The 16,665-nt window shown below is 41.3% G+C and overlaps 1 protein-coding gene across 5 annotated transcripts in view; it reads left to right on the top strand.

The window, feature by feature from the left end:
* Window positions 1-1,563: 1,563 nt before the first annotated feature.
* Tpk1 (thiamin pyrophosphokinase 1) overlaps window positions 1,564-16,665 on the top strand; it is a 346,630-nt gene continuing 331,528 nt past the window's right edge. Inside the window, exons 1-2 of one of the 5 annotated variants that reach the window (XM_013504640.1) lie at window positions 1,564-1,680; window positions 1,881-1,943. In XM_013504640.1, the coding sequence (XP_013360094.1) occupies window positions 1,901-1,943 (43 nt within the window). In that variant the 5' untranslated portion in view covers window positions 1,564-1,680; window positions 1,881-1,900. The other 4 variants (XM_005404730.2, XM_013504637.1, XM_013504638.1 and 1 more) reach the window with 4 other exon arrangements.

Raw genomic sequence — 16,665 nt, 5'->3', positions numbered from 1 at the left:
AAAGAGAAGACAAAAACGTGTTATATTCTTCAATATCTTGCATCCTACCTACTTTACTCCCTTTGCCCAGAGGCCGGACACTTTGAACAACTCATTTCCTAAGGATATTCCAGTACATTTAAAATTGTGAGTGAGATTATTCTGTCATTCTTATTTATAAAATTTACTGTTGCTGACATTTTTCCACATAAAGCATATTGATGTGTTCTTTTTAACAATTGCTGGTATGATGGACCATAAATTTCCCTATCTCAACATGTATTGATATATTCTATAAATATTTATTGAACCTGTACTCTGGCTAAAGCATACTATTTAGAGAAATAGCAATGAATAACACACACGTGGTTCATTCCCTATGGACCTAGCGATCTAATGGGGAGTGGGGTAAGTCAAACGAAGAGAAAAATTAGGTTGTGATCGTAGGTATGTAAAAAAAAATCAATCCTAGGTGAGATAGTGTGTGTGTGTGTGTGTTCAGTTTTGTGCTCATGCTTGATGAGCCACTGCAAGAACTCCAAAAGTAGCATTCGAGGCATTTGCCAACTATTTCAGTATAAGCATTCAATAAATACCCATTGATTGCTTGCTCTTTATAACTGGCAGCTGTGTGACAGTGTGATGATTCAAGAGTAAACTCCCATCCTTGTTCTCTTAGAGCACACATTTTAGGGTAAACAAAAATATAAAAAATGCTCAACAGTGACAGGAACACAATAATTGCTCAATAAATGTATGTTTTTCTTATTTAAAATACTGTTCGCCATCTGGTAAATTATCTCATTCATCTGTAAACCATGTGTATTTGCCATGTGAATATTTTCCAGTTTTTGCATATTTATACTGCATTCTGGGTCATCAGTTTCTTTTACTGATGGATGGATTTGTAGTTCTCTACGTGTTGTAGATAGAGCCACCGATTGCATGTTCCATGTACTAGTCTTTTCCATGTACCCCCAGATAGCCAGTTTCAACGGCATCCTTAAATATAAATTTTGCAAATTAGTACCAGTCCACACTCGTTTAGGTTTGTGGCGTCTTTGGGTCTCTAGTTCTTGCGGAGACTCCATGCACATGTCAACAACAGCAACAACAAAATCAAAATGACCCTTCCATCCGCCCCGCAAAACTGTGTAAGAGGCGAGGTTCTGGATCTTCTATAAGACAGGCCAAGGGGAGGCGGCAGGTGAGGGCGCCTCCGCCTGCTGGAGGAGCCAGCCAGTGCGGGTTCGGCTTGCTGGGCGTGCCAAGGCCGCGAGGGGCAGCGACTCTTCTCGGGAGGCCAGGAGCAGCTCTGCTGCAGTTTGTTCTTGGCAAAGAGCACGTGCTGCGCTTTCCACAAAGGGCAAGAAGTAAGACTTTGAAGAAGGGGCGCGTCAGGAACCACATCCACGGCTAGCGGCAGATCACAGAGAAAGCTGACCCGCTGGGTGGTGCAAAAGTGGGAGTTCGCTCGCCTCGAAATCCCGGAGCCCCGGGAAGCCCTCATCCAAAGCTCCGCAAGGCCAGGCGGAAGTGCGGGAGGCAGCGCGCGCGAGTTCCGGAAGTGGGCGGAGCCTCCGGGGCCCTCGATCCGCGAGCACGGGCCGCGCGCCTAGGGCTTCGCAGCAGAGCGCCGAGCAGTCGATCGCGTCCCTGCGGCAGCCCACGCCGCCGCCGCTCGGGGCTCCATCTTCCTGTGTAAGTGCGGCTGCGGCGCGGGAGGGGCAGCGGCGGGAGCGGGGAGCCGCGGCCGCGCCAGTGCCCGGATGGAGGCTGTTATGGGGGCGCGCGTGGGGGACGCGGGGCTTGGGTGCGAGCGGCGCGGCAGGGGGCGGCTCCGCGAGCGGTGTTCATTGGACCTCAGGGATTCTAACTTGGCGCTGTTTCGTTTTTTTAAGGCGGAGGCCCCTGACCCGCCATGGAGCGTGCGTTCACCCCGCTGGAGCCCCTGCTGCCCGCTGGTACTGTACCCGTCCCCGCGTGCCCGCCCCAGCGCCCGGCGCGCCCGCTGCGCTGCGGCCTGGACCGGCGCGGACCGCCGCCGCCCGGCTTCCGACCTCTGTGCCCCTGGGCGCGCCGCTCAGCGCCTCCCGCCTCAGTTTCCGTATCCGCGCAATGGGCATCAGTAGCAATCAGGCCACACCTGGAGCCAGTAAAGCACGCCCCAATTTTAGCAGGTCGCAGCCTCAACCGCAGTATGAACACATCCCCAGCGGGGCAGGAATTACACCTGAAAGGAAAGTCATTGCACGTGTCCAGGACGCCTTTGTCATCCAGGGGCAGTGCCTCTTTACCCAGTAAAAGATCAGCGAGTGGTTGTAGTCCATCACTTAAGGGTATAACACTCACCGAGGGATTTTTTATGTTTTTTAACTTTACAGTTACTGCATTTCACATGGATGGAGAAAATGGGTTTTACCAGGAGTATTCGTTCTTAGGTGTAGGAACTGATTTCTGGGTGATAATTATGTAAAGTTAGATGTATTTTTTTTTAAAAATTTACCAATTAGTTTTATTGTGTGCCCATGGTTTAGAACTTATAATTCGTCAGTTTCATAGAAAGCATCGTTTTCAGTGTTTAGATTTTTTTTTTCGGTACTGGAAATCGAACTCACGACCTTGTGCTTGCCAGGCAGACGCTGTGCCGCTGAGCTACACCCCCAGCCCCTACATTTGTTTTTTTGTAAACGTGACTTCATGGGGCTCATTTAGGCTACTGAACGTGGTTTGGGCGGGTTGGTGATTTCACATCCTGTAAGCGATGCAGGTGACATAGACTCCCAACTGTAGGTGTTGACTGTGCTGAATTCTTCGTATGTACAGCTGTGCATGTCTTAGGGATGGGAAGCATTGTGACAAACGCGATTAGGTGATTTCCTCCCCGTGCACCCATTACAGGGTGACCTTATGTAAGTTCAGGTAGCTGGAGATCCCTGGGCTGTTTAATCTGCGGGACCACTCCTGTGCATACGGTCTGTTGCTGGGGGAAACGTCATTACATAGCACTTAACTACCTATACGTATTTCACACGAAGGAAAACTGTGACAGAATAAGAATCTGAACACATTATTTTCTTGGCTAGGAGATGAGGTGTTTAATTACTGTTTTAAACAGTGCTAAAAGCTTTATGAAATCTCCACAAGTAACAATTTGTGGGCTAAATCTCGTAGGTGCCAGTTAGCCAATAGTAGCAGAATCAGCAGCCTTTCCAAAGCGAAGCATTTGTTTCAGGTTGATGGGTGACTTGCAGATTTATTACTGACACCTGAGAGCTTCCTTGTCTGACGGTTGCTAATGTTTTCTGGATTAAAAGTATGTCGTAATGATGGTGAGTGCTGCATAATACGGTTTGTACTGAGGAGTTAATCTCTGGATTTAAATCCTAGGTTTGCCCCGTAGTAGTTATTTGACTTTGTGTTTCCGTTTATCTGTAAAATAGAACGTTGTCACGGGGTTACTGTAAGTATAAATGAGTTAGTACACGTAAAGCCCTTTGCTTCAGTAAGCGTGAACTATTCAGCAGTAAGTCGGAAGGGGAAAGCAGAAAGGAAGTTGGATCTCTGGGTCAGTGCTCAGATGAGAAAGGTTTGGAGTAATTTACAAGGAAAAGTAATTACAAGGAAAAGCTCTTCTGCTTTTATCAGAAGCTTCTAGGAAAAGGCCTTGACTCCCTAAGTCACAACATTTCTTTTTTCAAATTTTTATTTTTCTCAGTTCATGTTTGAAGTACGTTAATAATTACGTTCACTGCAGGGAGTTGGTCCTTGTGCACAAAACATCCCAGTTCCTTTTTATGGCCTCTTCCCCTCCCCCCGCCTCTTCCCATCCCCGCCCCCTCCGCCCCAGGGAGCCCTGAGGGAACAGAACTCTTGGGTCTGGTGCAGATCCGCAGACACAGAGTCCAGTGTTCCCAGAGGTCATTGTCTGAGTTTCTTCCTGTTGTCCCTATTGGGGAAACTAGATATCTGTTTGATCTCCAGCTTTGACCATGAAACCAGTGTCCCAGGCGTATTAATATTGACTCTAGATTATGTCTAAGGTGTTTAAAAATGGAACATTTGCTGTGAGGGAGTAATGTGATTCCTGACGCTTTGTAATAATTCAGTAAATATTTGAGGTTAAATTTTTCAGTAGAGAAATTTTCTTCATCGAGCAGACATTTAAAATTTATCTGGAGGAGAAGTATTTATAACGTCTGTGAATGTAATTTGTTGGCGTGATTTATTTCTACTACCTGCTTGGATTTAGTATATCGGGCAATCCAATGATAAAGCTGGTTCTCTGCAGTTTAAGTGGCTAGGAATGTTTTGTGGAACCAAATATGTATTTTATGGGTTGATCACTATCTCGGAAAAAGATGACAAATACTTTCTAAAGCTTCTTTGTTGTTTTTGTGACTAAAGAGTTTACCAGTTTTTAAGCTCTTGTCTAAGCTGGAGTGTGAATATATCCTGTATGCTTCCAGAAAGAATCATTATTACGTATTTCAAGCAACGGGTTTATATTACTGTTTTGTAAATGACCAATTGAAGCAATGTGTTAAAATATGTAAGTATTTTTACTTCAGATGCTCTGTGTGCCTTTTCTCCCCCAAACAAAATAGATGTGTTTCTAAAGTGTAAAAAGCCCATTGTGGTTATTAGAGATTTATCACCCTACAAATTTATGTGATGATTGGGGCTGTACCTCAGTGGTACAGGGTGCATATAGCGTGTGTGAGGGCCCTGGTTTAATTCCTAGCAAAAAAAAAAATCAAAACACGAAACAAAACGACAGTAACAACAGAACAAAACCATCAGCAAAACCAAACAAATAAAAAGCCTCAGTGTTGTTCTAAATCATGTGTATGTATGTATAAATAAATTTAAAAATTAAAAAGATTAATTTGCAACTTTTCTGTACCTTCTTCACTGAGGACTTGTGGACCATAGGCAGAGATACCTCAAGTTTTGTTTTGTTTTAATGGGCAACGTAGACTCTAGTCTTTCTTAATAGGTATTTATTTTCTTTCAAAGTTTTTATTGATGCATTCAACACCACATATGTTTTTATACTTATTCATTTATTTATTTTGTCTTTTTTGAGACAGGGTCTCGCTATGCAGCTCAGGCTGGTCTTGAGCTCACTTTGTAGCCCAGGCTGGCCTCCAACTTGCAACGATCCTCCTGCCTCAGCCTCCGAGCGCTGGGATTACAAGTGTGTGACACCCAGCTAGTACCACATATCTTTGAGCATAGCATTTTGGCATCTTTATGCGAGTATATCGATAGGATAAAGTTCTAAAAATGAAATTGTTGAGTGAAGAGGTGTATGTGGATTTCTAGTATCAAGAGGACTGATCACCTAACTGGTGTATATTCTTGGTCCTGGATGCTACGGGCTGTATAAAAAATGGAATATACAGTCTCTGTCACCCAGGAGCACACGGTCTCATCAGACTGTCAGGAACAAAACAAGGTGGATTCCAGTTAGATGCTGAATTAAATATTGTAGAGCCCACAAAGGAACCGCCATGTTTTGCGGGGAACTAGAGTAGGCTGGAGTTGGCAAAGAAATTGGGTTGAGGAGGTGTCAGCTGGGTCTTCGGAAGAGCACTGGGTTTAATTTGAGAGAGGCACAAGGGAACCGGAAGAGCATTATAGGTGACAGGCCATCTGTGAGAGAGCTCAGAGCTGCCTACGGGCATGCCAGCATTCCCGTGCTGGCAGTGTGTCCAGAGGTCTGATTAGGCTGAAGACTCCTGATGGAGATTTTCTAAGAATGATCGAGCATAGGATAAAATTAGAGTGTGGAAGATAGGGAAATTTATTGCAGGAGAGAAGAGGAAGTTTTTGAAAATGTATTTTCCCTTACCCTTTGGAATAGTCTGTTAAAAAAAAAAAAAACAAAAAAAACCCACAAAAGCCTTTTCTCTACCCTAAAAGTCAGTTAGCCAGGTGTGGTGGCACACCCCTGTAATCCCAGCACTGGGCAGGCTGAGGCAGGAGGATTGCCATGAGTTTGAGGCTAGTTGTATAGTGAGCTCAAGGCCAGCGTGAACCACATAGTGGGACCCTGTCTCAAAAAAAGAAAAAAGTCAAATTGTGTCATCCGTGTCATGGTTCTGCTTTGCCTAACCTAATACCAGTAGTCAATGCTTTAATGACAGACTTCACGTAAGAAGGTTGTCCCATAAGATTTTAAAGGAAATGAGAAGTTCCCATTGCCTAGTGTTTTACAGTATCTTTTCCATGTTTAGATGTGTTTGCACACACAAATGCTTACCACTATGCAGTTGCCTGTAGCAATCCGTGCAGCAACAGGCTGTCCAAGATTGCCACCTAGGCGTAACAGATGGTATTACCTACGTATGTGAGTGTGCCCTGTACTGTCTGCGAAATGATGAAATTGCCTGTGAGGGTGTTTCCAAATTCTAGGTCTTTGTACTGGCCTTGAAGGCTTTCACTATCTGATTACCTCCCCAGACTCACTTTTTTTTTCACTCACCTTTTCGTTGCCAGGCAAAGTGGAACTACCCAGTATTTACTTAGGTGAAAACCTGCCCCAACTTCAGTATTCTTCCCTGAGACCAGGCTACATTTATTACCTGGAATTCTGTGTGCCAATCCTTAATTGTTACTGAATTTTAGTTCTGACAGGCGTGTAGAGGTATCTGTGTGACTTTAATTTGCCTTTCTTTTATGACAAGTTGCGTATCTTTCTGCATATCTTATGAAGTATGTCTTATCCCTTTTTCTATTGGACTTATATTACCACCTTAAAAATAATGCCGGGAGTTCTTTCTATATTTTGGGTACAGTTCTTTAAATCTTGATTTTTTTTCCATCAATAAAACAAGGAGAATGATGAATACTTTCTGAAGAGTTGTGAAGACTAAGGAAAATTTGTGAAGAATTTAACAATGATATACAGTAAGGAGTGAAAACATTTTAGCTGTTTTTCTCATTGCCTTTTAAATTTAAAGGTTTTTTTAAAAATAATGTTTAACTGGAGGACATACTATTGCCATTTAAAACTTTGGGAGTATAGGTGTCTTCAATTGTTTTTTTTTTTTTTTTGGTCCTGGGAATCCAACTCAGGACCTTAACGCTTGCCAGGCAGGCGCTGTGCCACTGAGCTAAATCCCCGGCCCCAATATATTCTTATAAACATGTTGTTTTTACTTTGTTTGATGCCCGTGGTCATAGATATCATGGAGTTTTGTAGTCAGAACTGTTTGAAACCTTTTGAAGAGGGAAGACTTAAATATTTAGCTGTCAAAGGTAGAGTCACATCTTCAGAAACATTACTTTCATATGTTCTTCACATACTCTTAAGGCACATAGCAGTTACAGATCTTTTCATTTTTAGGTCAATGAAACAAACTCTGCATCCTGTTTTTGGAAAGTTTTGAACAAGGTGTTCGGTTACTGGGACAACCACAAATAACAGTACCACAGACTGTTGGCTTCAGCAACAAAACTTTGGTTTTTCACAATTCGGATGTTGGAAATCCAGGTTCAAAGCATTTTGATGTGTTTTCTCTTATAGACCTCTCCCCTTGTCTTGCAGATGACTGCCTTTCCCTGCGCCCTCACATGGTTCCCCCTGGCCCACCTGCTTCTCCATCTCCTGCTTTTAAGAGAACACTGTCATACTGGCTTAGGAGCTACCCGTATGACCTCATTTCACTTTCCTTGTTTAAAGACTTTACTGCCAGATGTAGCCTCAGTCTGAAGTATTATTGGGACTTACTTTAACATACATAATTCTGGGGGACAGAATTCAGCTATCCTTCAGAATTTCAGTTTGGATCTTTCCTGGGCGAGCGAGCTGTATGATCACCCTCTCAGTGTTGTGTTCCAGCGGTCAGAGGCAGCTCTTAGTCGGGCACACAATGGGCAGGTTGAACGCCTGCTGCTCCATGGTGCGTGGAGATCCCTTGCTGAGCTATGATGTATAGTAGGTAGGTGTCTTAAATACATTTCTGACATATTTTCGATTTAGGTCTTTATCAGGACATAATCCCATTGCAGGTTGAGGAGCACCTTTATTTACACGATTGCCAAATAAGAGTTTTTAATATCACTTCCATAGAATAAGCTGGTATATGAATAAAAAAAAGTCAATTTTAGGCTTTATGTGCTATTTTACATTTGCTTACAAAGTTTTTTCTGTTCATTCCACACTTCTTGAATACCCACTGGTAAAGACATTATTCAGTGATAATTGCTAAAGCATGGTAAGGAAGACTCCACTCAGGACCGTGGAGGTCAGTAGAGGGACCACTGCGACCGAGTCTTGCTGTCAGGGTGCCAGATTGAACTCAACTCGGGAGTTTATAGCAAAGAGCAGGGTGGAGGGTCAGTGTGTGGAAAATTACTATGAAAAAGCATCAGGAGTAAAGGAGATTTTACCTAACCTGATGGTTGCTGGAGACAGGACAGATGGTCAGACATCCCCTGAGAGGCAGACGGCAGAAGATGAAGAAGCTGTCAGGCATCAAGGGTGATCACAATGTCGGGTAGAAGGTCCCGGCTAAACGGACTCAGCTGACTTAGTGGAGCTCTTCTGCTGAAATTGGATCTGATAAGGGAGTGCACAGAAGGGCCTGGGAGATGTTTAAGAGTGTGAGCAAACTTTTGCCAAATAGAATCTTTGTCACCACATGGAGCACGCTTTGGTAAATGCTATAGGAAGATGAAAAAGGATTGACAACTTCCTGTGTTGTCAGTTGGCTTTTTCTCTCTCTAACAACATACTGAAAACAGCTGAAAGGAGAGATTTATTCTAGCTTGAAGTTTCAGAGATTGCAGTCCACACTTGCTTGGCCCTGTTCCCTGGGCCTGTGGCGGGGCAGTACATCTTGGTGAGGATCATAAGGTAGAGAGGCTACTCACCTTATGGAAGCTGGGAAATGGAGGGAGGGGTTGGGTCTCATTCCCTTCCAGCACACATCCGCAACAACCTATCTGGATCCACTAGAGGTTCTCCCACCTCTCAGAACTGCCACAGATCAGTGGCCAGTCTTTTGACATACAGGCCTTAAGACATAAAATCCAAACCATAACTCCTCGAAAGAACATACTCCACAGCAGCATGCTCTGTACTACACAAGAAAAGAAATATTTAAGCAGCTAGCTCTAAAGCGTAATTTTGACTTACAGTCACTCTAAAGTTACTAATGCTTTCAGTGTTTTTCTACTAAATCTTCAACTTCAGTGTGTAGGTAACATTTCTAGCATATGTCAAGTTAGATGCAAACTTCTCGTTAGACACACTTGATCTATATTTAGTTTGTGGTATACTTCATTAAATTTTTTAAGAAATTTGTTAGCAAGGGGCAACTGATAGTCTCATAGTTTCTGGTTGAACTTTGAGATTAAAAAAATGAATATTCCTTCTCCATGGATAACCCTGGAAAGGGCTACAGAAGATAGAGCTGTGAATCACACTCAGGTTTTCTAATTATGCATTTCATGTACTATCAGCATGGCCTTTTTTGTGGTTTAAATTGAAAACATTTGCCTGCTTTGAAATGTAGGAAACTTGCCCCTTAGTTGCTTAATTTGACAGAAACTTTCATCCCTTTTTTTCATCTCTACCTAAAGCTTCTGCCTAAGGCTTGTGATATTTTTGATATCAAGGGCTAAAATAGGAGACAGGAGAGCATTTTAGAGTTTGAAGGGTTTTCCTATTTTACTCTCCTATCCAGCGAAATCCATCTCAGGTAGCCTTTAAGTCTCTTGAATGTCCCTGGGAAATTTGCTCTTTTGACTTGAGTGCATAACTTTTCATTGTTGAGGTTCTTTCCTTTTGTCCCCCTTAAATTTCCTTATATTGTGCTAAGACTTGCTGCCATAACTACCCTTTATTTTGTGTGTGTTTGGGGGGTGGTTTACCTTTGTTTGAGTTTCATTTCATTTTTGTGTTTGCCTTGGTGTTTGTTGTACTTTTAATTAGTTTCATTATATTTGATGAGAGCATTTTTGGTTCAGCTGCATTGTTAATGGCCGCATTGTTTCTGTTGCCTTAAGTAGTATCTCATTAACTCTATAAGCCATTTTTTCCACATCACCCTGCGCTTTAGTGGTGTTTAATGTCTGTGGCACCCCTCCCCATCTTTCCATATTAGCATTTTGATGCTGCATGCCTTTAGAAACTAAGGCTTCTAAAGTGAGTTTAAATATAATGCTAAATCTTCTTTAAAAGTCTTGTAAATTGATCCTTTGTAGTATTATTGGAAAGAATGTTTGTCATTTAGATGAGACAATTGAACATATTAAGTGAACAGTTAGGAGGCAGTTTTGATATAATCCTGAAATAGGGGCTGGGGATTTAGCTCAGCGACACAGCGCCTGCCTGGCAAGTGCAAGGTCGTGAGTTCAATTCCTGGTACCGGAAAAAAAAAACAAAAACAAAACAAAAAAATATAATCTTGAAATAATAGGTCTTGATCACCAAAAAAAGAAAAAGAAAAAAAAAAAATCTAGTGTTTGATTCATTAACACCAGATGTCTTTTTGAGGTTTTCTAGGAAATTGAGGTATATTTGTCCATTCCCTTCCCATCAAATGAATTTTATTATCTTTCATTTTCTTGGTTACCAGCAGAAAGAATTATTCTTTGTAGGTGGCCAACAGATGCTCACAAATGAGTTTTCCTGTGAGAGTTTCCTGTGTCTTTATCTTAGCATTGCTTTTGAAGGTGTTCATTTTTCACCCTGGAAATTGTTTGTTTTCACGTCTTGCAGCAAATTAAGGTTTTGATTTACTCTTAGGTCATGTGTAGGATTTGGGCTTCTGGGCCGAATTGCTGCTGCAGGAATTTCATTTTTCAACATAGGAAAACTGCTCTTGGGGTTTCTTCCTCTTCTGAGTACTAATGCTGTGAGTGGAGGGGCCTGCCTTAGTAGGAGACCTTGGAAGGTCTTCCCGGGCCTAGCATGTGTCTTTCTTAGTGTTTCTTGGAAGTGGCTGGCTGATTGTTCTGCTTGAACATATTCAGGTAATTCAGTCTTTTTGAGAAAATATACATCATTGTTGGCAGACAAATGATTATTAAAAATAAGGTGACACCCTTAGACCTCTTATTTTCCAAGCTAGCTTTGAGGACTTTTACTTGTTTTCTACTTATGTGTCCTCCAAATATTGAAAAATCTTAACCAGACTTTTTTCATTTTCCAGACTAAGTTTTGTGGTCCTTATTGAGTAGTTACTTGACTGCCTCCCAGCCGTGTACCAGGAAATGTTCAAGGCATTGGAAGACAGTTTTCCCTGGGTTTCAGACTTTCCAGATGCATTATCCCAGTACAGGCACTAGTGCTCGGCTCCTGGAAAATGAGGAGTACATCTCAGGATGCTTGTGGGAACTTAGTTTTAATTATTTTAAGTTGTAGAATCTGCAATATTGAGAATCTGAAACAGAGTCTTGATTAAACCTCAGGAACATAGTCAGTGTTTAGGACTGAAGAAGAACACATCAGTAACAAAACCCCGGAAAAGGAATTTCATGTGTCTTTTTTTTACACTTATAAATTTCTTCGTATGTGCTCTAACACCTTGCTACTCAGCTCGAAGTCCCAGTTGCCTACAAGGAATGTCTACCATCAAGCCCCACCTCAGACTGCCCGAATGAAAATGTGCATTTTAACAAGAGTCCCAGGTCAGTCTTATGCTCTTAAAATTTGAGAAGCACAGGCCTAGGAGATGCACTGGGTTCTTCTTTTAAAATAATGGAAACAACACCAAAATAAACTTCACTACATTTAATGATAGTATTTATCTTTGCAGCACTTCTTTTCTGTGAGCAGCGCTCAGTGGTTTTCCTTGAGCTTTATTATTTTTGTGGGAAAGCTCAGCGTGCTGATACATTTAGAACAAATACACAGCGGCAGAGGGCAGTGTGGATGACTTAGAGACGCCGTTCCCTGCAGCGAAAATGCCTCCTGCGTTGGCATTTGATTTGCTTCTCAGAATACAGTGATACGTACTTCGGTTCACGAATGCTTCTGTTCTTGAACAATTTGCTTGGCAAACAGAAATCTTTGGCAAAATTTTGGTCCTTTTGGCAGACTGCATCAGGCGACAAACCTAACTGTAGCCGCCTTCCCCAGAATCAAGCAACAAATTAAAGTTGGTGAACCAAGGTACCAGTGTACGTGCAAATGATCTTCGTATCCAGGCAGTGGGCCTATAATATCCCTTTGATTTGGAGTTAGTGGTATTCAGTTTTAGATAAAATTTTCCTATGTAGTCTCTAGCCCAGATATATTGCACTGTGAGGTGCATACACTCTATAAAGAAATATAGAGTGCTAAAGTCAAGAATAATACTTTTGGGAAAATACTAAACAGAGATACTCTGTGTCTTGCATCTGTAGGCATTTCAGTTTGCAACTGCTCCTTTACGAAGGAGACATCTGTGAAAGTATACCTTCTTCCAGATGTGCTTCAAAGGAGTCACGTTATCACAGTCTTTGCGGTGGGTGACTCATTTTATTCGGTGAACCGATGATGTTAATTTTGGGGAATGTTAGTTAAAGAATTTTGAAGTTGAAATCAATGCAGCTCTCTGATTTGATTTTCTTTTTTGTGCAGTGAATGAAGAGTTTGAAGTGTTACTGTAAGTCAGAGACTAGATCAAATCTACTTAAAAGTGGACTCAAAAATTGCCTCTTAGTGAAAAAGACTTGTTCATACTGTATTTTGATCATTGTTTCATTTCTGTTACAGAGTGTCCATAACATTTTTTTCACTGAGCCAGTATTTAGAGGCCCTTATGCATAGTATATTAAATTCTTATAATTGAAATGTATCATCCAAGCCTTCACTATATGATAAACTAACGTGGCAGATGGCCTAGCCAGTCAGGAATTAGAGTACATTGTGATACGAGACATCGTAAGGGAAAGTGGATCTTACAGAAGGGAGTTGGGAGCTTATTGAAGGTTTCTAGAAAGAACTATAAAAGTTGGGAAATCTAAATTACTTAAAGTGTTTTCAGGTCAACCCTGCAGGGTGTTTATATATATTTGATTATATGCTAGTGTATATTTTTGAGAGTTGAATTAGAGAATTAGATATATTAGTGTCTGGGGTTTCTACACCATGTTTCTAGGTGGCTTTCTAGAAAGGCTGAACCAAGTTGTCCCTCCAAGAGCAGAATATTAGAGTGTCCCTTTCAGAATGCCCTTCAGGTCTTGATGGAAATATTCACGGGTTATAGCTGCCTCAGCTTCCTAACTTCTGTCTCTTATGACTTTTGCTTTTCTCTAGTTAATGTAGCCATAACCTACATTGGGAAAGTTATCCAGCACTTGAACTTGAGCTAAAGAGATTAGTAAGGATCCTTTCTGTAGAGTAATGGGTTTGACCAGTGGACCCTGAAGTGACATATACAGGGTGTACACCTTTCCTTTTTTCTTTTTTGAGGCAAGATCTAGCTAAATTGACCAGGGTTTGCTCAAACCTGTGATCCTCCTGCTCCATCCCAGAGTGCTGGGATTACAGATGTGTACCACCAACTTAACTACCTTTGCTTACTTTTGATGAGACTGTTTTATAAGTCTGGTATAGAAGTTAATAATCATGCAAAGAATTCTTATGCATAATATTGCAAAAAATTGTGTTCAGTGAGGATATGATTTACTTCTGCCCTGAAGAAGAGATGTTCCCAGGTACTACACTTCATTGCAGTATAGAAGAGATTATGAAAGGGTTCGTTTATGGTACTTTCAAATACTTGAGTAATAATCTTCATAGTGACTGTAGGAGCGTAAAAGCCTATGAAACAAAACAAAATACCCAAAATAAAAGAACAAGTCCTAAAAATCTATTTCATTAAGCAAGTAGGTCCAAACAAATAGTAGTTTGTGTAGTATTCTTAGTATATGAAGGCTTGAGTGCCAATTATGCATCTGTTAGCAAATAGGTTGTAACATTGCTTGAAAAAAACACACACACACACCGAAATTTGTACTCATGCCCTCCTTAATTGATAGATTGAATAAAAACTCTGACATATCCATTTTATATTGCTATGAAAGCATGCTTTTAATGTTTTTAGAAATTATGCTTCAGCACCAGGTACATTCTGCTGATTTTGTTTTTCATTTAGAAGATGAGTATATACGTTATTTTCCTTTCCTTTGAAGTCAGCTTTTATTTTTTAATCTGGAAATGATCTATCGCAAGCTGCAAGTATTAAAATTGCAAATACATCAAAAAACAGAGCATAGAGCATTTCATCATGATGTACAAAAGTGGCATGGACACCTGTGCCTCATACATTTTTTTAAAATTTTATTTTAAAGAGAAGAAGAAAAAAATAGAAATAAAAATAAAATAGTTTCAAATCAGGCTAATAGGAGAGTAACAATAATTAATACATTGTGTATTGTTGTTTTCGTAGTAGTTACTCAGAGTACAAGATATGGGCATGAAATATTGTCCAGACAATATTAGCACAAACCTTTCTCTTCAGTGAACTAAGAGAAACTGGCTGTATAACTATCTTAACTATCTTGTGTGTGTGTGTGTGTGTGTGTGTGTGTGTGTGTATATATATATATATATATATATATATATATATTTACTTTTTTCTTCCTTTCTCCTTCCCTCATCAGTTTCTCTTTCCTTTTGAACGGTTTCTTCCCATTTCACATCTGTTGTACATTTTGAATCTTGTGTACTCACTGAACTTCTCACACTAGTGAGACAATATGACGTTTACACATGTGGGTTTGATTTTGATAAGTTCTTGATACCATTTATAGTGTTTACTAGGGAAAATCATACAGGCAAATAGGGAGCATAAGACCCATAATACTCTGGGTGGTGGTGCCCAGCGCTCTAGGAGGCTGAGACAGGATGACTGCAAATTAGAGCCCAGCCTGGGCAATTTAGCCAGACCCTTTCTCAAAATGGAAGGAAAACTGGAGATGTAGCTCATTGTGAAAGACCTAGGTTCTGTCCCCAGTACTGTGAAAATAAAAAGAATAATAAGAAGAAGGTGTATGGTTCTTCAGGTTCTGTCCCAGGTGGGCATGGCTTATGGCGCGGTACCTGGACGTGGCTCCAGGAGGAATCTTAGCCCTGCGATACCGCACCGATTTACAGGAATGGCCAACTGGCTGGAACACCTGGAACTTCGGGTTGCTGGAGCGACTCGCCCGTGCTTCCCAGCAGCTAATTTCAGCCTCTTCCTGTGTTCACTCTGACCTGCCTGGGAAAGGGCCAGAAATGGAGGCGGGGAGAAGACTGAATGAACCTCCAGAGCCTGAGCATTTGGACTGGGATTTTTTCACCTGTTTCCTAAGACCGTGAAATGGCTGCAGTAGTCAGCAGTGTTCCATTTAGGCAACGATTTTATAGTTTTATGCCTTTTAATTGCTCCATGTGCTAAGATCCTTCTAATTATAGAAATGACTTTCCCCTCTCCATTTAGTGAGTGTTGCAGTTAACTCTTGTGATTTTTTTCCACTCCCTAAAATGTGAAACTTTCAACATTATAACTGAAATACGGAAATAGCGTGAGGTGCTTTTGGGGTTGGTGAAGTAGCGAAGGAATGGAGATTAGGAGAGGTTGACATGGGCTGAACTGGAAAGTGAGGAGAATCATCGGCAGAAACATAAGGGGTAGTGTGAGGAAAATGCCATGATAATGGGAGTTTCCAGGTGCGGCATGCCCAGGGCTCTAAAGTAGTTATCAAAACCAGAGTAGTTTGGGTCCGGGAAGCCCAACAAAAACTTTGCACGGTGCTTGCTTAACGCTATAAAATAGTTTACTTCTTTAATTTCTGCTGTCTCTATCCAAATTACTATTATCATAGGAACAGTTGGTTTCTGAAAGTTCTCTCTTGCCTGTTATCAGCTCACCTGAGTTAGTGTTATGGGTTTCAGTGGATCTGTTAGAATATGCCTGCAATAATTCCTGTTGATTAAAAACAACAAAAAAAAGATGCAGTGCAGGGAACCTGTGTGCACTCGCTCATATTAGTAACATTCCTAGAAAATAGGGCTCCTGTTGACATGTGCCTTAGACTGTGACATCCAATAACTATGAAAGGATTATGCACACAGCAGATCCTCTCTACTTGTATCCTCTCATAAATTTAACCTTTCTGTTTCTGTGAGGAGATGAGTAATTGTTTCTACTTGCCGGGTAAGAACAGTACTTGAGATAAAATTTCACATTATACTTTCGCCCTTCCACTCTTTCTAAAGTGCAAATGGCTTATGTTGAGTCAGTCCTCCTGTTGTGAAATGGAATCGTTTTTTGTGGCATCTAGGAGAGCTACTGATGCAGCTATTAACAGATGCAGAAGTACTACTCTGGTGAGACAAGAACACTTTAGAGATGGCTGAATTCTATAGATTACCAGATGCATGAGGCCCTGAGTTTGATCTCCAGCACTTGAAAATAGCATTGATGATTTTTTTTTTAATGTTTTGTTTTACAGATATAAGGAAAAAAAATTTTTTTTTTTGGAGGAGACTATGATTTATAGTAGTCTGGTAATGAACAATTTTTTCCCCCTTTGATATTGGGGGTTCAATCCAGGGCCTTTGCACTGAACAGCATCCCCAGCTCTTTTAAAGCATTTTTTATGGGGCTGGGGATTTAGCTCAGCGGCAAAAGCGCCTGCCTGGCAAGCGCAAGGTCGTGAGTTCGGTTCCTGGTACCAGAGAAAAACCAAAAAAAA

The sequence above is a fragment of the Chinchilla lanigera genome, unplaced genomic scaffold, assembly GCF_000276665.1.
Source record: "Chinchilla lanigera isolate Chin_1 unplaced genomic scaffold, ChiLan1.0 scaffold00090, whole genome shotgun sequence".
Taxonomy (NCBI): Eukaryota; Metazoa; Chordata; class Mammalia; order Rodentia; family Chinchillidae; genus Chinchilla; species Chinchilla lanigera.
This window is presented reverse-complemented; position numbering and strand designations above follow the sequence as displayed.